This window comes from Nothobranchius furzeri, chromosome 2 (genome assembly GCF_043380555.1).
Source record: "Nothobranchius furzeri strain GRZ-AD chromosome 2, NfurGRZ-RIMD1, whole genome shotgun sequence".
NCBI lineage: Eukaryota > Metazoa > Chordata > Actinopteri > Cyprinodontiformes > Nothobranchiidae > Nothobranchius > Nothobranchius furzeri.
This window is the reverse complement of record NC_091742.1, coordinates 3839315-3867271: the sequence shown is the minus strand read 5'-3', so window position 1 is coordinate 3867271 and position 27957 is coordinate 3839315. Positions and strand designations below refer to the sequence as shown.

Sequence of the window (27957 nt, the reverse complement as noted above, 5' to 3'; positions counted from 1 at the left end):
TATGTATGTATATATATATATATATATATATATATATATATATATATATATATATATATATATATATATATATGTGTGTGTGTGTGTGTGTGTGTGTGTTAACCATATACATATATATTTTTCTTTTTCTTTGTGTGAGCTATTAAAATATCAAAATGTTAATATAAATCTATATCTTGGCTTTAACATTTATGTCTTTAAAAACATGGGTCTTAAAAAGCATGGATGTATTGTATGTGAGAGTATGAATGTGATTTGCGAAGGATGGTGTGGAGAAGGGTCCTCCTTGGGGGGCTGTGTGGTGGCCAACTATTCTCCAGGGGTCCCCTCTTCGGGGCGCCACTGCCTCCACATGGTCGGAAACTGCTTTCGCCGCAGGAGGAGAAAAACAGGACAAGAAGCTTGTCTGACATTTCCGGGTCCCGTGACTTATCAGGTGGTTGTTGTGTGGCAGCCAGAGAAGAAAAAGAAAGCGAAGAAGGATCAGAACTAGAAAGTGTTACCAAGAGGGCGACTTGGCTCTCTCTGGCGGACCGCCTCAGCCCAGTCCTCCTCTCAGCGCAGCTTTATGACACAGAAAGCAAAAGTTGTTTCATTACGTTCTCAGGAAAGCGTCTAGTCTCTCAGCATGGCCGGAGGCTCGGTGTCCGAGTGTAAGGAGTACTTGTTCAAAGTGCTGGTGATCGGTGAGTTAGGTGTGGGCAAAACGAGCATCATCAAACGGTACGTGCACCAGCTTTTCTCGCAGCATTACCGGGCCACGATCGGGGTCGACTTCGCCCTTAAAGTGATCAACTGGGACAGCAAAACCCTGGTCAGGCTACAGCTGTGGGACATCGCAGGTAAAAAGGCTTCTTTTTGATTTAAGTGTTAAAAAACAGAAGTTAAAATGTTATTTTTCACACCGACTTTGTCATAACTTATGACCACCTGATAAAAAATAAGTTTTATATCCTTTTTTCAGATAGGGAAAATAGCACTGGTTGTTTTTTCCCACTTTTTGATCACATCAGCTCATAATTGTCAGTGGAATGTAGGTCACGTTGTTATTATCAACGAAACTCCGCCTCACTACTTTGTTTCCCAATAAGTTTTTGTAGTTTGCAGCATCTTCTCTTTCCGCCAAACTATGTCCTGTTCATCTAACTTTTTTCCACCTCTCAAAACAAGTGAGTAAACTTAAATAACCCCTTTTCCCTTGGAGCTGCTAAAGTGAGCGCATGCCAACCATGATGCCAACCTGTGCATTCCAGCAGCTTTAGTAAGCTGAAAGGAATCAGAGCAGGGTAAATACAAGTTTTCCTCTTGGAGACAGACAGTTCAGCTCAAACTCACACTATCTGTCAGACTCAGACAAAAAAAAAAAAAAAAAAAAAAAGTCTGCTCAGAGCTGTCTGAGTTTGCCATGCTTGAGAGGACAGCTGAATGAGGAAGTGAGTAAAGATGAGGAGACTGACAAACTTTCAAATCACCAACAGCAGACCTTTTTTTCCCGAGCCACATGGAAAAAATACAGGATGTCTTCTTTCTGATTGTCTTTATAATCCAAAACACATCTGATGTTAGAGTGTGTGAAATTCTGTAGTCACACACACACACACACCCTGTGTGGGTAGTCATGAGGCTGCACTGTGGAATGAGGTCACATGTAAAGGGTCTTTGGAATATGTGGAAGTGGTTTTCATCACAGAAAGAAGCAAACTGTTATTCTGAAAAGCTTGTTTATTAGCTCAGCGTGGTCTGTTTGTTTAGATTTTAATAAACAGGCAAATTAGAAAAAAGCTATTTATGCTGATTATTGATAATTAATGTGGAATCATTCATTAAAAAACATGTTTTTCTACATAAGTGATTGAGTGACTAACAGTGTCTACAGATAGAGGTGATGTAATCAATCAGTTGGAACATAATGACAGTTTGTACTTTTAAAGTATTATATATTTTATTTAAAATCCCTGATAAGGCATGGAACAAATGAATGGATGCCTGTATTTGTATAAAAACTGGTTTTTAATAAAGTCCTTGCTTTTTTTGCATCAACAAATGACTTCAGCCCACATTTTTAAAGCTAATGTGATAAATTTGGTTCCTAAACTTAACTAGATAGTGTTTATGCATATCCCATTGTTTGAGAGAGGAGTAAAAGAAGCTATCGATAGCCCTTTTTAGAAGACACACAATGCTGGCAAATCAGCGTAATGCTGCCACCACGATGAGTCTTATGAATGGGGCATGGCACTACGAGAATTGTGCAGCTTTGGTGCACCATGCTTGGTAGTACTATTCTTGCAACGCTGGAGTTGTGAATGCATATTACGCCTTGGTGCAACAGAGGGAGGTGTCATGCACACATGGGGAGTTACTGCCTAGCTCCGGCCAGCTCATCTCGAAAATGAACGTAAACATGAGGCGTAAGTTTTACTTTTTGCTCAGAATCAGCTGAGATGATGAGCAGGAGTGATGCCACGCTCCAGGAGTTTCTCTCCATTAGAGCAGGTCAGATCACCAGAGACTGCACGGAGACTGTGGAGGACAGACACCTTTAGGAGCAGCTTTAAAGAAACTTAATGAGTGTGGCTTCGATCGCAAAAAAATAAAGTTCTGTCCAAGATGAACGGAAGTCTGCAGCAGCGCAGAGACCGCCCCTGCACCCCCTTACCGCCATTGCATCATCTTTTGTAAAAAGGACACGAATGCACCAAATTGGCGGCATTATTTTATAAAAGAGGCTTAAGTCAAGTGGGAAAAACTTGCAGGAGTAGAGTAGTAGCCCTCAGGTTTCACCTTTCCAGCACCTATAATGCATCGCTGAACCTAATTCCCAAACAGATTCAGTCTAGGTCACACCCTCTTGCACCTAATCAATCCAACAAATCCCACACAATAGGGGTAACGACTCAAACAATTGATCAGGAGGTAGGGGGAGGGGTATTCATGTTTAGTTTCTGCTCATTAAGCAACAATAGACAGCTAAAGTTTATAAGCTCGACTCTCCCATATTCCCGTCAGAATTGACAAAGCTCCTTGGATGAGAAGTGAAACGTCTTCATGAAACCAAATAAGTAGGGGTGCACCGATTGCAGTTTTTGGCTGATCACTGATCTTGAGGAAAACCTGACTTGCCGATACCGATTTTGCCTGAACTAAAAGCAGATTACGTCAGTGTTTCAATTTCCCTTTATTGAGCAAACCAATATGAATATTCATGTAACAATACTAGTTTCAAATGGTCATGAGGTCATGTTCTCAAATATAGATGAACATATTTAGCATTGCTGTTTGAACTACAAAATCATATTTGTTCCTTTACATTTCCAATTTTGAAAACAAAACTTTTGTACCCGTTTTGACACACTTGTCCCCCCCCCCCCCCAAAAAAAATCTATAGCAATGATTTGCTTTAACATTAGCTAGGGGTGCACTGATTGCAGTTTTTAGCCGATCATCGGGGCCGATAGCTCGGTGCACCCCTACAAAGAAGTCCAGTTTCCTTGATTTGGATTACCATGACCTGTATGATTGAGAACCTTCACGAGCATTTTGACTCTTCTAAATGAACCAACTTATGAATAAATCCCTCTGTCAAGACTGACTGAAAAGAAAACTGAAAATCAGGAAGTGAAAACACAAAGTCGCCTCAAACGTGGGTCATGAATCAAATTCCTCTTATATTTAGTATTAATGCTCACGGGCCAAAACTTATTTGCAGTAATCAACATCCCATAATGTTCGGTCTGAGCTCAAGATGGCTCATTAAAAATATTCAAAGTTTCATTTCAAGGATTGAGACTTTTCTCTGAATGACACCTGGCTTTTCAGAAAGCCAGACCTTATTAGAAACTGTACAAAGGTTCACTTTGGAATTTAGACCTTAAAAAAAAATAAACCTTTTGCAGTCCACAAAGCACAATGGGGCAAACTAGAGTTGGATAGTGAACACAAAGATAAATCTTTTATGAATAATGTACTCTGGTCGGATCAATCGGGGTCAGTTGTTTGGCCACAGTCATGGTGAAGCAGTTTGTTTTACGAATTGTTCAGCAAGGTTGGGAAGACGGTTATAGTTTTATTATGTATGCTGCTTTCAGGAACCCTGAAAGAAAGCGATCTTTTACATAGCGCCTCTCAGATAAAAATCACGAGGCGCTTCACAAAAGCAAAAACTAAAGTATAAAAAAGATTAAAAATTTTAAAAATATGTTCAACATGAGAAAAAATAAAATGTGGTATTAAAAAAATTAAGGAAAGGGAGAGAGAAAATGAATAGGAAAGGGGGAAATCAGTGGATCCCAGGAAATGTGGAATAAGAGCAGAATAAGGAGAGGGTGGTGATGAAGGTCACGTGAAAGCCAGCGTGAAAGTGAGTTTTCAGCTGCTTTTAAAGGAGAGCACTGAGTCTGCTGACCTCAGGCTCAGGGGAGAGAGTTCCAGAGTCTGGGGGTCAGCCTGAGAAGAGAGTGGCAGAACTGATATTTGGACATCTCTCCTTGGATTGGATGGCCTAAGAACTCACTTCTGGTTCAACCTAAATTACATAATAAAAAGAAAAAAGCAAAATATTATCCAATTCCCTTGGTACTGTTTTTTTTGTTTTTTTTTTTACATGATTTGATTCACTTATTTGCTTCAGTCTTTGCCACAAAACCACATTTATGTTTAATGTTGGAACAGGAATACTCATTTTGGATCAAAAGAGGGACTTTACTATGTTTTCATTTTACTATATGACAAAAACCAAAGTTTGTACTTTTAGTAAAGTCTTTCTTAGATAGATTTTTCTTTAGTTTTTACACTTGCCAGATGAGAAGCTGTTGTCTGAATGAGGTGAACACTGTGGTTCAAAGCCATTCTGCTCATGTCTAATCACATAAATTCACAAATAATTATTGTTTAATTTCACTTTAAAACTCTACAACATCATTGTTTCTTTAGTATTTCTGATACCGTAGAGGAAAAAGAAATGCTACGCATTCAGATGCATTCCATTCTACCCTCTCCCTTCATCAAACAAAGCTCATATGCTGAGACGGATCAGGCCAGATGGTTAGAGGACTGCCGTTTTCAGATTTATTCTGTCGCTCACAGCGGTGACAGAAAGGGGGTGGACATTTGGGTGTTAGGTCATCACAACAACTCGCATCCCTGTCAGACTGATTGGCAGTCCAGGCTACTCCCCCCAGCGCAAAGAGGCATCTGTGGCTGAAAAAATCAGGCAATCACGTACACACTTAGATAGCCTGATGCTATATTGAGACAAAGAAGCATTAGCATACACTGTGGAAACAGAGCTCTCTCTTTGATCGGACCGTTTCAGGTTAACTACACCAGAGCACGAGGCCACAACGAGAATAAAACTAAACAAAACGTGGGCGTGACAGGGAAGGGTCAAGGTACGCTTACCAGGTTGTTAATGCCATTAAAGAATGGTCTTTAAGCCATTTAATCAAGGAGAATAGGGGGAGGGATTGCCATCTTGGCAACAATAAGAGCAATGAATGAGTTGCGTGGTCGGTTACCAACCTTACTTGTGATTACAGTCTAAAGAGAATGATAGTAATCAGGGGCTGGCAAGTATTCCACCTCTTTTCACCCAGAATTGCCACTCTCATGGGGACTTTTAGCATGTGGACAGGATGATTACAACCTCGGGAAAGAGTAGATGTCTACATCTCAATAAAGGCTTAAGCATTCTTTACAGAGGGTAAAGGGCTAATAAAGGTGCCCTTAAAGGTGCTTCGTTGATTCTCACCAGACCCTCTTTTTGCCCCTTTTAATCGGAACTAATTTTGTTTTCCCACCCTTAAAGACAACTGGCGTTGTCATCGTATTATCTAGCTGTATCACAGCTGCAAATGTTTCTAATATCATGCAGAGAATTAAAGTAAAAATATAAATGTTGGGATTTTTCTTCATGCATTTTGTTTTTAAAGCAACAATTGTCGAGAAGTGGGGGTAGATCTCCGAGTGGCGGTGGAAGGAGAATGGTAAATGGCCTGTATTTGTATAGTGTTTCTTAGGGTTCTCCCAAGTTGCTTCACAACACAGTCATTCACCCCTTCACACACACATTCACACACTGGTGCTGATGATCTACGATGTAGCCACAGATGCCCTGGATGCCACAGATGTGCATTGGCAGAGGCGAGGCCTGCCACACACTGGCGACCACCACCAGCTGGCACGGCGGGTTAAGTGTCTTGCACAAGGACACAACAGCAGCATTCTCTGGGAGCCGGGATCGAACCTGCAACCTACCGATTACTGGACAACCCGTTCTACCTCCTGAGCTACTGCAGTCTCAGAAAAAACGTATCCAAAGCATGGGTGGGTGTGGTTTAAATATGGCATGTGCTTTGTATTCTCCCTCTCACTAATTGAGAACCATTGAGTTAAGCCGACATGCAAGTCTATAGACTGTGGGAAGAAAATAAGTTGTCCCTGAAGAAACTGACACTCAAACAATTTTTCGTCCAATCAATCAGATTGTTAAAGCATGCCGTATGTGAGAAGTGGAATTAGTAAGCCATAGGTGTAAGGAGACGATCTAAACTTATTTCACATGAAAACAAGGTAGCCTGTTTCTGCAACAGAACCATGAATGAACTGTTACTTGGGTTGGGAAGTAGTATTGTTATACGCTTTTGTTTTTTTAGTAACTAAATATAGCAACAATATCTATGGTTGCTTTTGTTAAATTCTGCGCAGCAACCGGTTTGTTGTATAATGGAATTGAAGGAAACTTTTAGTAAGTTACGAAAAATTCTGTTTAAACGAGAGCTTGCCACAATCACAGCCTCTATGATGGTGCACTGACTCTGAGTGGAGGCTGAAAAGCGGAGCTTCTTCGTAAAGAACCTGCAATCCACAGAGATAACAATCCCCTCCTCTTCTGGCAATCTTAACAACTCCCACTTTCTCTGTGTGTGTGCTACAGGCGCACCTTTGGATTGTATCTTCGGCACAGCAGGAAAATTGGCCAACCTGCTGCCCCTCCTGCCGAAACACGATAACGTCAAAGTGTTGGTGTATTGAGGGGAAGAAAATCCTGAAGGCGTGGAAATTTAGATTCTGCAAATATTGTGAACCTTTTTGTTTCGATCAGCATTTATTGTTTAGTCACTTTACTCCAGCAGGCAAAAACCAACAACAAACAAACAAAGCATTTAAATCTAACAAATTAGTTAAAAATGGAACAAAAAAAAAACACTAAAATGCCCTAAAGTTGCATGCACAGTAGTCAACTGATTTGATGAGATGATACTTAACATATATTTTTAAAAACCCTAAATACTTTTTACTAGTGAGGATGTATTACATGGTTTAAAAAACAAAGCAAGAGATAGCCGTCTTATTGGTAATCTGTACTTATTAAGAAAATAGTAATTCATGGAATTAAATAAAAGTGTATAGAGTTCTTTATTTCCGGTCTGTAGATGCACCACCAGTGATGTCACTTACCAAAGATTCACCAGCAGCTAAATTAAACTGATTTGCATTCATAAAGCAATGTTGATGGTAATGAGAAAACAACACAGATAAACGACACAAATGGCAACACAAGAAGAGTTGTACAGGAAATCCATTCTTCAATCATTTTTTTTGGTTTTGATGTTTTCAACATTTAATGCCTGAAGATTTCCTACTTTAGATCCAAGAGTTAAATGAATTGGTAATCTAATGGTAGTCAATAATCCAATGCCATTAGTAAAAAAATGTAAAATACTGATGCATGTAGATTTAACACCAAAGTTGCATCAGTGCTAGCTAGTTCTTTCCAAACCAGAGCTGTAGCAAAAATGTTACTCAGCAGGTCAGTCTAGTCATACTTCGTTGTAGCCTCAGCAGGTCTACCATTGGATCGAACAGTTTGTGTCTAGCCAATCACAGCGCTCTATGCTTGTAGAGACACGCTGGGTGGAGTTAGCACTAAAACTGGAACAGAGAAAAACAACGGCAGCAGCTAAGGAACGATGCTCATTTCACACGGCTTTGGCGTTAACTTTGGATGATTTAGACTTGGGCTTTTCTTTCAGTCATGAGCAGAAAGAGGTCCTTGAGTCATTAATTTCGTAAAGGATGTATTTGATGCTGCTTCTGCTTCTCAGATGGTGTATGGTGGACTGCCTCAATGACTGATTTCCTCAGCGATTAATAATTCACATTGTTTATCGCTCTGGTTGGCTCTAGTGCGGTCCATTAGTGCGCAGAAAAGAGAATCGTAGATTCCGTCCCTATGGCTGAACTCTGTCTATGGGTTATGGCGTGACTTTATTTTTACATATGTCAGTACAGGGCTGCCCTTCTGATCAGATTGTGCACGTGTTTGAATTGGTGTGAGCAGGGTTTCCCCCATAAAATGAGTTAAGCCTGGTGGATTCATGCACACGTTCCGCTCCCGTTTCTCACCAGTATCAGCTGACGGGGGGGGGGGGTGGGGGGGGGGGGGGGGGCTCTAGTTTCGTTGCGCCGTTCGTGTCAGCGGACACGGTAGGTTCGGGGAGAGGGGCGGGGCATGACGCCTAGCCTGGCAGGTGGCAAAGTAAAGCCTGGTGGGCCGCCAGGCTTATAAAGCGCTGGGGGAAACCCTGTGTGAGTTAGTTAAGATTCACATCCTCTATAAAGAAGTGGTATACAGCCTCAAAGGAGGTTGTCGAGTGGATTATCACAAACCCTTTCCTCTTTTCCTCCAAACTTTTTCTGCCTCTGTCAGTGTGCCAGGGGAGCTGTGGCTACATCGTAGCTCATCACCACCAGCGTGTGGATGGTTGGATCACTGATTGTGTTGTGAAGCACCTTAGGGGGTTGTAGCACCCTAAGAAGGTGCTATACAAATACAGGCTATTTATCATTTAACCATTTTGAAATGATTATAATGTTACTCTGATCAGATCCGTTCCTACTTGCATTTAAAAGCTTTAAAGGTGTGGAACACTGAAAACCCATTTTGTATTGATTATTTCTGATTATATTCGGTCACTCTTGAGTTTTTAATGAAGGCTGAAGAAGAAAAAATGATGAACGCTATTTGAAAAGCCTGACTACTCTACACCAAGCGGTCGCTTGGTTTCGTCCATCTTGGTTTGCAACAAGGGAGGCTGTTGTTTTAGCGTTCAAGAAACCTCATTGAACGTCTCTGCTAGCAGAAGATAATCATTAGCATTAGCAACTCCACCACAAGGTTTTAGAGATAAAACATTTACATTGCAAGTTAGTTGTAGAGTTGTGTTGCTGTTATCCAATCAAAAGCCAAATGTCCAAATATCAGAAAATAAGACTCCAAAACCTTCCATTTGAAGCTTAGCTGTGATTTGTGTCTCGACTAGATCCTGATAATGGTACACCGGTACATTTTTTTCCCCCAATAACAACTTATAAGGCATTCATTTCTACTAGAGACTACAACAAATGTTAAATAAAATGAGTGAACCACACCTTTAAACTGATTTTCTACTTTTCTGCTTCAATTTTGTGATTTTTAGCAAAGATTAATAAAAAGTTAACTTGGTGAGAAACAAAACGTGTCTAAAAAAATAAAGGAAAACCTTTCTAGTTCCTCCTTTCAGTGACTTTACAATTATTGCGTCACAGCAAATGTTCACTTTGCCAAACTCTCAACATGTTTTGTAAGAAGGTGTAGTTTGGTGCCACGTTTTTAGAATATTTTCTGCTCTTTAAGGATTAGGACTAAGAAACATTCCTTTCCATGTTCTGGATTGTTCCAACGAATCTTGTGTTTAGTTGTGCTGGATAGTTGCAAAACAGATAAATGAACATTTTGGAGGTGGTCTTCCATCAGGTGAGTGCGAACAAGGTCAACAACTCCTGCAGGTTCTGGGACATTCCCCCAGTTCAGAGTCAGTTCAGAGCTGAAGTAATCCATCGGAAGTCACTCCTCACATGCTGCTCGGAGGAATTTTTACGTGCTGATCATGTGCCCTGCTTAGCCCTTCCTTAGAAATGTGCGCCGAAGACGACCTAAAAGACACGGCCCCTTTGCTTTCCTCGTTATTTTAGTATTGTTTGTGAGTGGGTGGGTGGGAGGGAGGGGGTGAGGAGGGTCGCCAGCCTGTTGCTTTCTAACAGATGGAGACTGCTGCTGTTGCTGCTGCGGCATCTGGCTTGGACAGTTTCTATGGTAACCCACCCACAGGAGTATGTATGACCAGTGAAGAAACTAGGGTTGCTAGGTCTGTGGATAACGATGAGACTTAGCTTTTTCTTTCTGTTTCTCCCACGCAGCAAGAAGTGAGGATACAGGGGCTGTAACTTAACCATTCCATCAAGTTAACATTTGATATGCTTTATTCCATCATAACTCAGTGAACTGATGCAGAGATTTATATATATTTTTAATACATTTGTTTCTGGCCTCGTGTTGTGCCTTTGACACAGCAGCACGTCTTTGTTCGGTCCTGCAGGCTTCTGCTCCTCTGGGGCATTCACTGAGTAAATGCCCGATTGTTCTTGTCATCTGCGTGTTTTATACTGATTGGGTTAGCAGCATATGACCCTCATTAATGTTCTCAGTATAATTTTATCTTCTCTTGGGTGGAAACATGTCTCCTTCAGATGTAGTTTTATTTACTTTATTTAGCTGAATCATTTTGACATGTTACAATTTATAAAGTGAGAAGGAAAATAAGCAAAGCATGACTATCAGTACAATTATAATTGCTGCCTTTCTAAAATGTAGTTAGGAGTAGGAATAAAAATATCAGTCAAGCAGAGCTTCCTTCACACGTTCCTACATTCTCATTTGATTTGTTTTCAGACTGCACTACAAAAAGGATCAAATAGGATTACGCTACTGATGCTTGCTTTGTATTTAAAGGAACTTGAGCTGAAACAATAAGTCGACTTCCTGGAAAATTTGCTGACAGACTATTGGTTTTAGACAGGGCTGGCCCAAGTCTTTGTGGGGCCCTAAGCAGGTTTCCCTTTGGGGCCCCCCATACTAACAAGTCAACACCAGATGATTCATCATTCCTAGACTACACCATTTGTGTAACGTGTCTACTATCATTGACATCTTTTGTGATCATCTTACATAGGTGTTATTATGGATGTTGAGTTTAACTTGATTTGATTTGCTGAAGCGGCAAACCAACAAAAATGCTTGAATCAATTGCATTTTGAAATGCAGAGTGTTATTTAAGTGTGGCATATTAATTCAACTATTTGAAAGAAACAATCACTGAATTTACAGTAAAAAGGTTAGGTTTACTATCTTAAGTTCTTCAAACTTGAAACGTGTAAAATGTGCTGCACTACAAAATAAAACCAAATGACACAACAGAAAATAATATAGATGCATCATTTTTTCATGTGAAATATTATGTAGTTTGCATTATTTTAAGTTATTAAAACATTTTTCCCTTGTGTCATCTTGGTGCTGTTGGGCTCCTTGGTGGTTTGGGGGCCCAGAGCAGTTGCCTAATTCATGCATGCCTTGGACCGACTCTGATCTTAGATTTTAAACTGAGAGTTTTTATATCTTAAAGTAACACTAAACAGTTTCCAGCTTCTCTGTCCTACTGGTTGAAAGTGAAATTACAATTTTCATAAACAACCCTGCAGCAGCCTGCTGTAGCTAGCACTAACTACAAGCTTACACTAATATGAGCCAACTGATACTTAATAAGCCATGAAGTAAAATATGATTACTTAAAACTCCATCAGCAACAAAGCCAGGTCACCATCAGCCCATGAATTCATAGCCTCTTTTAGCTCCCTCAAAGGAGTGTAGGCTGTGCTAGTTAGTCAGGTGTAGCTCTTTGCTTCACCTCCAAAGACACAACTCTGTGACTTTTGCTTCTAGGCTCCACCATGATTCAAACAAATAAAACAAACTTATTTGTGTGTGTGTGTGTGTGTGTGTGTGTGTGTGTGTGTGTGTTATTCAGTCACCGAACTGATGAAAAAAAAAGAACTGCTAGCATTTATAACAGCTACTGGCACAGAAACTAGCTAGCAGCTGGTAAAGAGCGCCCCCTAGGGTGCTTTTTACAACAGAGAGTGTCTTTACAGCAGAGGGCTGTCCCATGTGATGTAAAGTTTCTACCTACATAATCACTGAATTGGTACAAGTGTTAAAAACTGCTTGGTGTCACTTTAAAAAAATGGACACTGATGTAAGTTTTAAGAGATGAGTTTTGATTGATGTCAAGTTGTTGTTGTTATTGTTGTTGTTAGCCTCAAGGGCAATATGCCGATTATAGACAAAAGCGTCTGCTAAATACATAAACATAAACATAAGAGTGGGACGTTGTGGAAGAAGGGATTCATTTGAGGTATTCTCTCAGATAGGATTGACGAGCTCACGGCTAGTTTGATTGGGGTCAGCAGTATTAATACTTGGAAAAAATCGTAAGCTGCATTTTGGGGGAGAAAAAAAACGATTGAAAGATCTGATCCCTTTTTTCATGCTTTCCTTTAAAGTAAGATGTGATGGTTGCAGAAAAGAAGTTTGAGCGGCAATGGCTTGGTGGTGGAGCATACCTGGGTCTGTGTTTTTAATTGGTGGGGAGTAAATAAGTATTAAGCTACCTGAAAGGCTATAATGAAAATGAAATATAACAATTTCTCAAAGTTTCTGACCCATTCTTTTCTAACACATCTATTGGTATATGATTATTGAATCATGCCCTGCTGCAGTGCATACTTTATATTATGGCCTGGCCTTAATGTCGGCTGCAATGAATTATTGTGTTTGATTCAGGCAGGATGTTAATGAGTGACAAAATTCTTTGAAAACGATGTGGCCCTTATTCCTGTCTTGTTTTTCGCTCTGGCCTGCACTCCTCTGTTCATACACTAGGTCTGGGCACGGAAGTCTTATTTTTTGGTTTGTCAGCTCTTTATCCTACTGTGTCAGGTCTCTGATGAATTCACCTGGGGTTATATCAACTAAAATTAGACTCTCAATTATGAGCAATTACTGTCAGACCTGTGGGCCCTGCAGCGTGTTTGCTCTATCGCCCACACCGGCGCCGCGCCACCTCTGTTCCTCACACACATTGGGAAAGCACCTACAGTGAAGTGGAAGTAAGCTGGGAGAATTTACACTTCCTCAATTATTTTTCTTCACTTCATTTCCTATTTTGTGACAAAGCTCTTCTAAAAACCGTCTGCAGCGAAGCACACTGAACGCTATACAAGCACACTCGCCTTGCAGACGTTCTTGAATTGGAGCAATGTGCATAAATATGCGGTAAATCGGTCACATGCCACTAGTCATTGGAGGCTCGTGGTAATTGTGTGGTTATAATCTAATCACTAGCATACTGCACAATAAAAGGCAAGAAATTCTTAAACTGTAGCTGAGCTTCACTAGAAAACTCAGGGTTTGAATTTATTTTCATAAGCTACACTGGGTGCTTTTTGTAGCAAGGTTGAAACAAACCAGTTGTAGCTACTCCTACAACTCAGCATAGTCTGCCTTTTTCCTCAACCGACCTCTTTACCCTACAAAATCAAATATTTCCGCATTGTCCTTTTTTCTCCAGGTCAGGAACGATTTGGAAATATGACACGGGTGTACTACAAAGAGGCCGTTGGAGCATTCGTTGTGTTCGATGTGACGAGGGGCGCCACGTTCGAAGCTGTGTCCAAGTGGAAGCATGACCTGGACAGTAAGGTGAAGCTGGTCAATGGCAACCCCATCCCAGCAGTGCTGCTTGCCAATAAATGTGACCAGAAGAAAGACAACCTCAACAATACAGCGTTAATGGACAATTTCTGCAAAGAGACTGGATTCTTGGGCTGGTTTGAGACGTCAGCTAAGGTGAGAAATCGGCACAAAAGCATACAGGAAGTGATATTGCCATGCACAGCAATCAGAGATAATTGTGAGGGTTCAAAGTAGATCATCATCATATGATGTCAGCTAAAAACATGCTGAATATATGGACTGAAAGTCTGAATATATGGACTGAAAGCTATGCTTTAAGTGGGTACGGTTTGCAGCAACATGCACCGCCACTTCACACTCTGTGACATCTCGGCATACCGTTTTTAAATACTTTTTTCTAGGCGGTGCGCAGTGGTAGATTTTCGGGTCATTTATTAGTCGAAATCTCCGAGTTCTAAAAAAAATATCTGTCCCTCCAACATCAGCCATCCACAGTCCGAGCCCAGCGCAGCCACTCCCGATACGTCGCACACATGCTCCATGAAGGTCCGCATTTTGCTGCCGTGAGACGCACAACGCAATCAGCCCTGTCAGCACAGACAGGAGACACAAAAAAAGACACGTTATCTAACACTGTCCACGTTCCCGCAATGACAGCAGCAGCACCTGAACAGCCGTTGGTTCGATGGTTAGATGCTCCACAGGCAGGAGGATGGAGCTGGACATATATCCAAACAGAAATACAGATCATTAGCAAACTCCGAGCAGGTTGGAGGAGTCTGATCGCTGCTGCAGTCAGCTCAATCTCTGACGGGGATTTCCAACTTGTGAGGGGGGTGCAGTCATCCACCAGCTTGGAGTAGAGCACCGGTCGTTCTTGGATTCTCCAGAACTCAGATTGCCGGTCCACTTCTGCTCCGTCTATAACTTTCACTCTTTCACTCCAAAGGCCCAACAACATGAGTGCTTTTGACTCCGATGGTCAGTGCCACCCCAAATGTCACAACAGGGTGTGCTTTGTAGCCTACCAGTGTTATGAGTGTTAAAGAGAAAATGACAGGGAGAGAAACAATGCTTAATATCATTTTTGTTGCTGGAAATAACACAAAAGCATTGTTTGTACCATCTGTCAGTCAGCTGATGGTTTCACATAGGGGTGTCCCCATCACTAGTGCTGCAGGAGCACATCTGCACACCGCTTAGGGCAGGCTGTTTAAACAGTTTTTAGGAAGATATATTTTCAAAATATCTAAAAATCCATTGTTTCTATTAAAAACATTCCAAATAATCCATAACAACCTTCTCAATATATACAATGATCATTTCTGATATATTAAAGAGTCATTCACCCCCCTAGCGTCACATTCACCCACACTTCCCGTTTGAAAAATGCATGTAAAGGAGATGTCATCTGGTGGATCAGCAGAGCTGTGGCGCAGAGGAAGTGACTGACATATATTCAAACTTCGGTCTATATATTCAGACTTTCAGTCCATATATTCAGTTTTTCTGTCCATATATTCAGACTTTCAGTCCATATATTCAGACTTTCCGTCCATATATTCAGACTTTCCGTCCATATATTCAGACTTCGGTCCATATATTCAAACTTCGGTATATATTTTCAGACTTTCAGTCCATATATTCAGACTTTGGTCCATATATTCAGACCTCTTTCCATATATTCAGACCTCGGTCCATATATTCAGACTTTCAGTCCATATATTCAGACTTTGGTCCATATATTCAGACCTCTTTCCATATATTCAGACCTCGGTCCATATATTCAGACTTTCAGTCCATATATTCAGACTTCGGTCCATATATTCAGACTTCGGTCCATATATTCAAACTTCGGTATGTATATTCAGACTTCGGTCCATATATTCAGACTATGGTCCATATATTCAGACTATGGTCCATATATTCAAACTTCGGTCTATATATTCAGACTTCGGTCCATATATTCATACTTTCAGTCCATATATTCATACTTTCAGTCCATATATTTATACTTTCAGTCCATATATTTATACTTTCAGTCCATATATTTATACTTTCAGTCCATATATTTATACTTTCAGTCCATATATTCATACTTTCAGTCCATATATTCAGACTTTCAGTCCATATATTCATACTTTCATTCCATATATTCAGACTTTCATTCCATATATTCAGACTTTCATTCCATATATTCAGACTTCGGTCCATATATTCAGACTTTCATTCCATATATTCAGACTTTCAGTCCATATATTCAGACTTTCAGTCCATATATTCAGTCTTCGGTCCATATATTCAAACTTCGGTCTATATATTCATACTTTGATTCCATATTTTCAGACTTTCAGTCCATATATTCAGACTTTCAGTCCATATATTCAGTCTTCGGTCCATATATTCAAACTTCGGTCCACATATTCAGACTTTCAGTCCATATATTCAGTTTTTCTGTCCATATATTCAGACTTTCAGTCCATATATTCAGACTTTCCGTCCATATATTCAGACTTTCTGTCCATATATTCAGACTTCGGTCCATATATTCAAACTTCGGTATATATTTTCAGACTTTCAGTCCATATATTCAGACTTTGGTCCATATATTCAGACCTCTTTCCATATATTCAGACCTCGGTCCATATATTCAGACTTTCAGTCCATATATTCAGACTTCAGTCTATATATTCAGACCTTCAGTCCATATATTCATACTTTGGTCCATATATTCAGACCTCTTTCCATATATTCAGACCTCGGTCCATATATTCAGACCTCGGTCCATATATTCAGACTTTCAGTCCATATATTCAGACTTTCAGTCCATATATTCAGACTTCGGTCCATATATTCAAACTTCGGTATATATATTCAGACTTCGGTCCATATATTCAGACTATGGTCCATATATTCAGACTATGGTCCATATATTCAAACTTCGGTCTATATATTCAGACTTCGGTCCATATATTCATACTTTCAGTCCATATATTCATACTTTCAGTCCATATATTTATACTTTCAGTCCATATATTTATACTTTCAGTCCATATATTTATACTTTCAGTCCATATATTCAGACTTTCAGTCCATTTATTCAGACTTTCAGTCCATATATTCAGACTTTCAGTCCATATATTCAGACTTAGGTCCATATATTCAGACTTCGATCCATATATTCAGACTTCGGTCTATATATTCAGACTTCGGTCCATATATTCATACTTTCAGTCCATATATTCAGACTTTCATTCCATATATTCAGACTTTCATTCCATATATTCAGACTTTCATTCCATATATTCAGACTTTCATTCCATATATTCAGACTTTCATTCCATATATTCAGACTTTCATTCCATATATTCATACTTTCAGTCCATATATTTATACTTTCAGTCCATATATTCAACCTTCGGTCCATATATTCAGACTTTCAGTCCATATATTCAGACTTTCAGTCCATATTTTCAGACTTCGGTCCATATATTCAGACTTCGGTCCACATATTCAGACTTTCAGCCCTTATATTCAGTTTTTCAGTCCATATATTCAGACTTCGGTCCATATATTCAAACTTCGGTATATATATTCAGACCTTCGGTCCATATATTCAGACTTTGGTCCATATATTCAGACCTCGGTCCATATATTCAGACTTTCAGTCCATATATTCAGAATTTCAGTCCATATATTCAGTCTTCGGTCAATATATTCAGACTTCGGTCCATATATTCAGACTTCGGTATATATATTCAGACCTTCAGTCCATATATTCAGACTTCGTCGTCGTCGTCTTCCTCCGCTTATCCGGGTCCGGGTCGCGGGGGCAGCATCCCAACTAGGGAGCTCCAGGCCGTCCTCTCCCCGGCCTTGTCCACCAGCTCCTCCGGCAGGACCCCAAGGCGTTCCCGGACCAGATTGGAGATGTAACCTCTCCAACGTGTCCTGGGTCGACCCGGGGGCCTTCTGCCGGCAGGACATGCCCGAAACACCTCCCCGGGGAGGCGTCCAGGAGGCATCCTGACCAGATGCCCAAACCACCTCAACTGGCTCCTTTCGATCCGGAGGAGCAGCGGTTCTACTCCGAGTCCCTCCCGAATGTCCGAGCTCCTCACCCTATCTCTAAGGCTGAGCCCGGCCACCCTACGGAGGAAACTCATTTCGGCCGCTTGTATCCGCGATCTCGTTCTTTCGGTCATTACCCAAAGCTCATGACCATAGGTGAGGATTGGGACGTAGATCGACCGGTAAATCGAGAGCCTGGCTTTCTGGCTCAGCTCCCTCTTCCCCACGACAGATCGGCTCAGCGTCCGCATCACTGCAGACGCCGAACCAATCCGCCTGTCGATCTCCCGATCCCTCCTACCCTCACTCGTGAACAAGACCCCGAGATACTTAAACTCCTCCACTTGAGGTAGGACCTCTCCCCCGACCCGGAGGTGGCAAGCCACCCTTTTCCGGTCGAGAACCATGGTCTCAGATTTGGAGGTGCTGATCCTCATCCCAGCCGCTTCACATTCGGCCGCGAACCTACCCAGCAAGAGCTGAAGGTCAGAGCTGGATGAAGCTAGGAGGACCACATCATCCGCAAAAAGCAGAGACGAGATTCTCCTGCCACCAAACTCGACACACTCCACACCACGGCTGCGTCTAGAAATTCTGTCCATAAAAGTGATGAACAGAACCGGTGACAAAGGGCAGCCCTGGCGGAGTCCAACCCTCACTGGGAACAGGTCCGACTTACTACCGGCTATGCGGCCCAAACTCACGCTCCTCTGGTAAAGGGACTGAATGGCCCTTAACAGAAAGCCACCCACCCCATACTCCTGGAGCGTCCCCCACAGGGTGCCCCTGGGGACACGGTCATAAGCCTTCTCCAAATCCACAAAGCACATGTGGATTGGTTGGGCAAACTCCCATGCCCCCTCCATCACCCTTGCAAGGGTATAGAGCTGGTCCACAGTTCCACGGCCAGGACGAAAACCACACTGCTCCTCCTCTATCTGAGATTCAACTATCGATCGGACCCTCCTCTCCAGTACCTTGGAGGAGACCTTTCCAGGGAGGCTGAGGAGTGTGATCCCCCTATAGTTGGAACACACCCTCAGGTCACCCTTCTTAAAGATGGGGACCACCACCCCGGTCTGCCACTCCCTAGGAACTGCCCCCGATGACCACGCAATGTTGTAGAGACGTGTCAACCATGACAGCCCTACAACATCCATAGCCTTGAGATACCCAGGACGAACCTCATCCGCCCCCGGGGCTCCGCCGCTGTGTAGTTGTTTGACTACCTCAGCAACTTCTGCCCCCGAGATCGGACAGTCCATCCCCAGGCCTCCCAGCTCTGGTTCCTCCTCGGAATGCGCATTGGTGGGATTGAGGAGCTCCTCAAAGTATTCCTTCCACCGTCCGACTATAGCCTCAGTTGACGTCAGCAGCTCCCCATCCCCACTGTAAACAGTGTGAGCGAGTTGCTGCCTTCCTCTCCTGAGGCGCCGGACAGTTTGCCAGAACCTCTTTGGAGCCGATCGATAGTCTTTCTCCATGGCCTCACCAAACTCCTCCCACGCCCGAGATTTTGCCTCGGCAACTGCCACTGCTGCACCCCGCTTGGCTATCCGGTACCTGTCTGCTGCCTCCGGAGTCCCACAGACCAGCCACGCCCTGTAGGCCTCCTTCTTCAGCCTGACGGCTCCCCGAACCTCTGGTGTCCACCAGCGGGTACGGGGGTTGCCACCACGACTGGCACCGGCCACCTTACGACCACAGCTAGCAACAGCCGCCTCGACAATCGCAGAGTGGAACAAGGCCCACTCGGACTCAATGTCCCCCACTGCTCTCGGGACGTGGTCAAAGCTCTGCTGGAGGTGGGAGTTGAAGACCGTCTTGACAGGTTCTTCTGCCAGGCGTTCCCAGCAGACCCTCACTATGCGTTTGGGTCTGCCAGGTCTACGTGGCATGTTCCCTTGCCATCTGATCCAACTCACCACCAGGTGGTGATCAGTTGACAGCTCCGCCCCTCTCTTCACTCGGGTGTCCAAAACATACGGCCGCAGGTCAGATGATACGACTACAAAATCTATCATCGACCTGTGACCTAGGCTGCCCTGGTACCAAGTGTACCGGTGGGCATCCTTATGTTCGAACATGGTGTTCGTTATGGCCAAACTGTGGCTTGCACAGAAGTCCAATAACAAAACACCGCTCGAGTTCAGATTAGGTGGGCCGTTCCTCCCAATCACACCCCTCCAGGTCAAGCTGTCATTGCCCACGTGAGCATTGAAGTCCCCCAGCAGGACAATGGAGTCCCCTGATGGAGCACTATCTAGCACTCGTCCCAGGGACTCCAAAAAGGGTGGGTACTCTGAACTGATATTTGGCCCATAAGCACAAACAACAGTCAGGACCCGTTCCCCGACCCGAAGGCGCAAGGAAGCTACCCTCTTGTCCCCCGGGGTAAACCCCAACACACAGGCAGAGAGTCTCGGGGCTAACAAAAAGCCAACCCCAGCCCTCCGCCTCTCACCCGGAGCAACTCCAGCAAAGTAGAGTGTCTAACCCCTCTCCAGGTCTCGGGTTCCAGAGCCAATGCAATGTGTCGAGGTGAGTCCGACTATATCTAGCCGGTACCGCTCAACCTCTGCCACAAGCTCCGGCTCCTTCCCCGCCAGCGAGGTGACGTTCCATGTCCCACAAACTAGTTTTCTTGTCCGGGGATTGGACCGCCAAGGCTCCCGCCTTGGTCTGCCTCCCGATTCGCATTGCACCGGACCCTTCATGTTCCTCCTGCGGGTGGTGGGTCCACAGTTGGACGAGCCCATGTATCCGGTTCGGGCTGGGCCCGGCCGGGCCCCATGGGCGAAAGCCCGGCCACCAGGCGCTCGCTCACGGGCCCCAACCCCAGGCCTGGCTCCAGGGTGGGACCCCGGTAACCCTCCGGGCCGGGTACTCCGACTCTTCGTTTTAACCGCCATGAAAGATCTATTCAGACTTTGGTCCATATATTCAGACCTCGGTCCATATATTCAGACTTCGGTCCATATATTCAGACCTCGGTCCATATATTCAGACTTTCAGTCCATATATTCAGACTTTCAGTCCATATATTCAGACTTTCAGTCCATATATTCAGTCTTCGGTCAATATATTCAGTCTTCGGTCAATATATTCAAACTTCGGTCTATATATTCAGACCTTCAGTCCATATATTCAGACTTCGGTCCATATATTCAAACTTCGGTGTATATATATTCAGACCTTCAGTCCATATATTCAGACCTCGGTCCATATATTCAGACTTTGGTCCATATATTCAGACCTTGGTCCATATATTCAGACTTTCAGTCCATATATTCAGACTTTCAGTCCATATATTCAGACTTCGGTCCATATATTCAAACTTCGGTCTATATATTCAGACTTCGGTCCATATATTCAGACTATGGTCCATATATTCAGACTATGGTCCATATATTCAAACTTCGGTCCATATATTCAGACTTCGGTCCATATATTCATACTTTCAGTCCATATATTTATACTTTCAGTCCATATATTCATACTTTCAGTCCATATATTCATACTTTCAGTCCATATATTCATACTTTCAGTCCATATATTCATACTTTGGTCCATATATTCAGACTTTGGTCCATATATTCAGACTTTGGTCCATATATTCAGACTTCGGTCTATATATTCAGACTTCGGTCTATATATTCATACTTTCAGTCCATATATTCATACTTTCATTCCATATATTCATACTTTCATTCCATATATTCATACTTTCAGTCCATATATTTATACTTTCAGTCCATATATTTATACTTTCAGTCCATATATTCATACTTTCAGTCCATATATTCAGACTTTCAGTCCATATATTCAGACTTTCAGTCCATATTTTCAGACTTCGGTCCATATATTCAGACTTCGGTCCATTTATTCAGACTTCGGTCCACATATTCAGACTTTCAGTCCATATATTCAGACTTTGGTCCATATATTCAGACTTTGGTCCATATATTCAGACTTTGGTCCATATATTCAGACTTCGGTCTATATATTCAGACTTCGGTCCATTTATTCAGAAGTATTCTATATATATATATGTGCATTTATAATATCTGTCTGGGATTAATAAAGTATCTTTGAATTGAACTGAATTGAATAAACAGAAATAAGCTTAAAGTAACACAGATGATGCAGGTGATGTATTGTGGTGATGCTTTAAACACATCTGGTAAAACATCTGTTCAACAGTTTGAAAAAGGCCATGTATTGCATTCCTTGCTCAATAAAAGAATCAGTTTAAATGTTGGTTTTAGTCAATGAACTCCCATCACATCACATAAACTGTCAGCTGTTTGTAACCAGCAGTAGAGTTAAGATCCGGCTGCCAAAGCAATTCAGGATAAAGGGTCATGGTCAGTTACATAACCAGGATGCCAGAGATCTCCTTAAATAAGATCCAGATGTTGGTTTATGAAGAACTTCACAAAATACAGCCAACAATGCAACTCTGCACCAGTCAGGACTTTTAAATAATGGATTAACAAAAAAAAAAGTGGGCTTAAAAGTTCTCAAACAGCACCTGATTGATTTATTTTTTTACCATGATTAATCATATGATTAAACAGCCATTGAACTATTTTGCAGTGGTGTCTAACAGCAAATGTTAAATGGCCTGTATTTGATATAGCGCCTTCTAAAGTCCTGGAACTTCCCAAGGCACTTTACAACACCGTCATTCACCCATTCACAATCACTGGTGGTGATGAGCTAGCCACAGCTGCCCTGGGGCACACTGACAGAGGTGAGTCTACCATACACAGACGCCAACGATCCCCCAACCACCACTAACAGGCAAGGTGGGTTAAGTGTCTTGCCCAAGGAAACAAACGACAGCGACAGACTGAGCGGGGCTCGAACCTGCAACCTTCCGATTCCGAAGTGTGGAGCAAACGAGGAAGTTTCTCATCACTATGCAATGAGTGAATGCATCCTGTGACTGCTAAAAGACCCAATCTGTGTAAGGCTTGGGTTTCTTTATTCTGTTAATTCAACAGCTTTAGTATTCCATGCCTTGCAAAAAAAGGCCAGGCATGTCAGGAAACATCAGTTCCATCATCTCCTGCAGCGATGAGCGTTGGACTTTGGTGTATTTACATTTCCCCATTATCAAAATTTCTGTCTGAATTTTAAAAACAACTTGATTTGAATAATTATAGAACACTTAAAAAGATTGAGCTTCACATCCATGGGAGAATGGATCTAGCGTAGATGATTATCATTATCCTTCTAGTCCTATCCCCTACTTCACACTGGAAGCAGCAGCGGAACTGTTCACTCGCGATTTTTGCTGGGTGACCAAGCGTTTGTTTCCGACGCATTGGGAGTCGACGCGCTTTGCCAGAGCGTCATTTTCCTACTGCCTCAGCAAAAAGGAGATTCCACAGAACTCTGACCTTTACCCTCTTGCTATTTAACCTTCCCCTCACCCCCATTTTAACTTTAACCCTCTTGCGCATGCATGTTTCTAGTTGTAATGCCCCTTTCCAACACGGTTAAGGGAAAGTTTAAAATGAGCAACAGGGTTATGGTTAGGATGGGGTGAGAAGAAGGTAGCGAGGTTAGAGGTTAAATGTCAGTGAAAGGTGTGTTTTACCTCGGGCGTCGGAAACCAGCACTCTTGCACCGCGCGTCGGCTCCTGAAACAAACGCTTGGTCATCCAGCATCATTTTTCGACGCTTCGGGTGTAAGAATGTGTTGAACATACAGGTCGTGCCAACCTGACACACGATTATGAAGATGTATCTCCAGACTCCTGACCCCTCTGAGGACACAAGACTCTTGATCTAAATTGGTTTTGACAATAATTTATTTGGTGGTGCGATTTTTCTCAATTTAACAAAAGCCTTTGACCTTGTCAATCACTATCTACTTTTAGATAAATTATATGCCTTTGGTCTGTCAAGGCCGTCTCTACTGTGGTTTAGTTATTTTCTTCATCATCGTTCTCAATTTGTTTCCTTTAATGGTTCTGACTCCCAACACGCGATGAGTCATCAGAGGTGTTCCCCAAGGCTCTTCACTTGGGCCATTATTATTTTCAATTTTTATTAATGATTTACCATAGTGCTGCAGATCCTGTTCTTTTCAGTTAAATGCAGATGACACGGTCTTATACTGTTCTAAGTCGAGTAAATCTGAATTACAAGAAGCTCTTCAGCCTAATTTTGACTAAGTGCAGCTCTGGCTAGCTCAGAACAAACTTCTTTTAAATAAATCTAAGACTTACTCCATGCAGTTTCATAGATGTAGTAATCTATCTGATAGTGACAGGACTCTTAATCTTTATTTTTTGGATTCTTCGCTGGTTCATCCTTCTGTTAAAATGAAATATTTAGGAGTTTGGCTGGAGCCAGAGCTGTCTTTTAAATTTCACATTCACACGACATGTCTTAAGGTCACACGGTGTTTACGTATCCTTTACAACTCAATAAATTGCTTCGAACCTATTGTACGAAAGCGCATTGTCACTCAGCTTCTGTTGCCAATTATTGATTTTTCTGATATTTTGTACCAAAACTCAACAGTTTCTAGCCTGCGGTCTCTCATGTAGTCTACAACAGTTTGTGTCGTTTCATTTTGCGGTGTTTTAACACTCATCATTGTTATATGTATGAACTTCTTGGTTGGCTGCCTTTAAAAGCAAGACGACAATTTATTTGATTGATATTTATGCTTAAGTGCATTTATTTTGATTTTCCACTTTATCTAAAAACTCTTTTGGTTCCCATTGATTCCTTGTATTCCACCCGCTTAACTACTCTTCCATCATTTGTTGTTCCTCGTTTTAAAAAGGAGGTGGGTAGACTCGCCTTTTGTGTTAAAGCTCCTCAGGACTGGAATAAATTACCCACTGAATTAAGATCCATCTCAACAATTCGTCAATTTTCCCGCACTGTTTATGCTTGTAAAGCCAAGCTGTAGTTGCTTTGTTTAATCTTTATTATAATGATTTTGTGCATTCACTGGCTAACATGCTGTATTTCGTTGCCAAACTTTGTATTCAATTGGGATATTACTTCACTTTAGGTTTGTTTACGATGTAATTTCTTGCCCTTATTTCTCTTTGAGTGCCTCACAGCAGTTTTGTTTAATTTAATTTTGTATATAGGTATGCATGTACGTATGTACACGTGTGGGTATCTATGTATCCATGCTTATGTGTTTATATTTACGTGTGTATATATATTTATACATATCGTTAATTTTACTATTATTATTTATTTACTTTCCTTCTTTTCTTATTTTTTTTAAGTCTGTTATAACTTTCTAACTCTGCCACCTTATTTGTTATTGGTTGTGTTGTAGGAGGACCTGCTTGAAAATGAGATGTTACATCTCAAGCAGTTTATCCTCCTGAAAAACATAAGTTAAATAAATAAATAATAATAAATAAATCCCTAGTTATCTTTTCTGGCTCATAGAATTACTTTCTAACTTAAATTATTTACAATCCTATTTTGTGTACCTACAATATGTTTTTATTCTAAAGTGTTTTAATAATTTTGAATACTCAACAGTTAAAGGAAATCATATTTTCATCTTATCGGGTCTTTTTCAAAGAGAATGGAAACAGACTATAAATCTCAAAGCAATCTGTGAGGAGGACTTTTTTGAAAGCATAATCATTTTATTACAATTCTTCCATGTAAAGGTTTGCTTTGGTGCATTTGAAATGAGTCCTACAGCTGTGTCATGTGAAGTGTGTGATCAGTGAATAGTTGCATAGAATTTCTGATAAGTCGCATTAGCTTGGAGCTCCGCCCACATTGGCCTGGGACGGGAGTGTTCAAGATATACCAAAACGTTGCTGATTACAAAACACTTAGTGTCCCTGAGGTCATAAAACAATACTGCAGTTATGGTGAAGTGTGCAATGTTTCATTGAAAATGGCTCCCAGATTTGTAGCTTGGGAATAGAAAAACTTGAGGTTTTATTTTTATGTTTTATTCTAACAAGTTTTTGTGAAATGGAACCAATATCCATGTGGATATTCTGCTTTGTTGTACTCAGGTCTCCAAACAATAAAGAATAAATATAGGGGAAAAAAGGGGTGAAATAAATATCTTTAAGATCTTTTTCACAATTTTTTAACTTGTTCTGATGGTTTTTATTCCTCTCTCTGTTTCAACAGACAAAAAATCCAACGTGGAAATAGTTGGTATCATTTGCATATCTACTTTAGAGATGGTGCCCAATAATAAAGATCTATCGGACACGTGAATTGGGTTTGCTGCCAAATATATTTCATATATGTTGGATATAGCCATGGTTTCTCTCCATTTTCAATCAGAAATAGGAAATTTTGAGTTTCATCTTGAAAACTTGAAAGGCACCACCAAGGCAGTTTAATGCATCAAAGTCTGTGATCTCTGCTAAAGCTGTGTGTTTGCTCTTAACTTGGCTTGTGGTGCTTTACATCAGTCACACTCTATTATGGACAAAGACCACTGTGAGTTGACATGTTGCTCCAGCGTTTGAAAGCATAAAATATTCAGACATTAATTGCTTTCAGGTTGTTTGGCTAATGATGTTCAGCCTGATTGCCGAAATCAGCTATCGGCAAATCCGACTGGCTTTCTGACCAGGAATTGGAAAACTGCTCAACTGAGGCAGACATTATTGGAGTTCCGGGAAATTTCTGGGGCAAGGTGATCAGGAGATACGATAGCTTAGAAACAACGGTTTTAAAGCAATTGTCTTTTCTTTCCCTTCTGCTTCATCTGCAACTTTTCTGATTTTCCAAATTTGGGCTGTTTGGCGACATCTGCCAGGGTCATTTCCTAGTTAGTTGTTACCAGTCAGCACAAGTTAACCACAAGTCCCACTCAGCAAATCTACCAGGCCATTCCGAGTACATAACCTAGTTTAGGTACGACGTTGGTTCCTGAAGCAGCCTGGAAAGTGAAGTGAAATGCAGACATGTGCACCCCGCAAAGGTCCGGTAAAATGACCCAGAAGTTCCGATAATGAAATGGGTCTATTAGTCTTAGCTTTGAGTCCTGTCTACTGATGCAAATGGAATTCAGTATTTCTTTCAAAGTCTGTGATGTTTACGTATTTTAGAGGCGCAGTAACTGTGGTTGTAAAATGCACATAACCTTACACACATCATATTCCTTGTCTGACAGACATGTTGTGTTGTTTTCAAAGGACAACATCAACGTGGATGAGGCGGCCCATTTCCTGGTGGAGAATATCTTGGCTAACGACAAAGGTTTACCGTACGAGGAAAGCAATGGTGACCGGATCAAGCTGGACCAGGAGACTGTAGCTGCTGAGAGCAAGTCAGGCTGCTGCTAACACTCAATCCACTCACATTAGCCGTCTGCCTCCCTCCCGTAGGGTCCAGTGAGTTCAACCTGCCTGTGGCCCCAGCTTGCTGACACAACCTCGCAGAGGAATAAAAATATTTTTTGCGGTCTATTCAACGCTCCAGGAAATTTTCTCTGCACTGGTGCTGTCTTGATCTGTGCATCAACGGTTCTCATTACAGTTTTATTTAATACCAGTTCAGTTACTTTCAGTGCATTTACTGCTCTTTCCCAAGGTATTTAGTATTTTTTGTAGCTTTTCTGTGTACTCATGCTCTACCAGCTGTTGCCCTGACACCAGCTAAAGTCTTGGACTCTACAACACATGAAAAAGCTGCAAACTAAACAGAAAGTTGATGAGAACTGGCTTGTTAAAACTAATCTGTAGATGTTTGACTGCCACTGTGATGTGTTCTCTTTCTGTATTTTATTGTACTTCTGATGCCTTTCTACAGTGTTTCTAGGTGAACGTTACATTTTACAGTACACAGGTTGCTCTCATGGTCAGCCTACTGTTAGCTAATGACTCTCCTTTAAATGCATTAATAGAATGTTATCACTCATCATGTCCTTTTTCTTCATTTCTCCTTATTCCTCTGAAGTGTTGTGCCAATGCTGTTTTTATTTGAATGGAGTTCGGTACGTTTTTATCCCTCACACAATATGAACACGCTTATGGTGCAGTTATGATTGTGTCAATCTCTGGCATGTACTTTTAAAGTGTTTTGACACTGTGTAAATCCTGAATCAGACAGAGGACTTTTGTATCTGTTAAAATATTGATAAAATGTAAATACTGTTTTTAAACATGTTCACTCATGAGAATACTTTAAATCTTTAAGGCCAAAATAGAATAAACATTTTAACAACGTTCTGTTGTCTCCTTTAGTTGGATTGCCAACTGAGTAGCTTCCTTTCTTAAACTGAG

The 27957-nt window shown here is 41.6% G+C and overlaps 1 protein-coding gene across 1 annotated transcript; it reads left to right on the top strand.

Annotated features, from left to right (window-relative positions):
* The first annotated feature begins 222 nt into the window (after window positions 1-222).
* Window positions 223-27900, top strand: rab32a (RAB32a, member RAS oncogene family). The gene is made up of 3 exons (XM_015947246.3): window positions 223-842; window positions 13506-13783; window positions 26869-27900. Exons 1-3 carry the CDS (start codon window positions 629-631, stop codon window positions 27016-27018), a joined length of 642 nt encoding a protein of 213 aa, XP_015802732.1. The 5' UTR covers window positions 223-628; the 3' UTR covers window positions 27019-27900.
* Window positions 27901-27957: the final 57 nt, after the last annotated feature.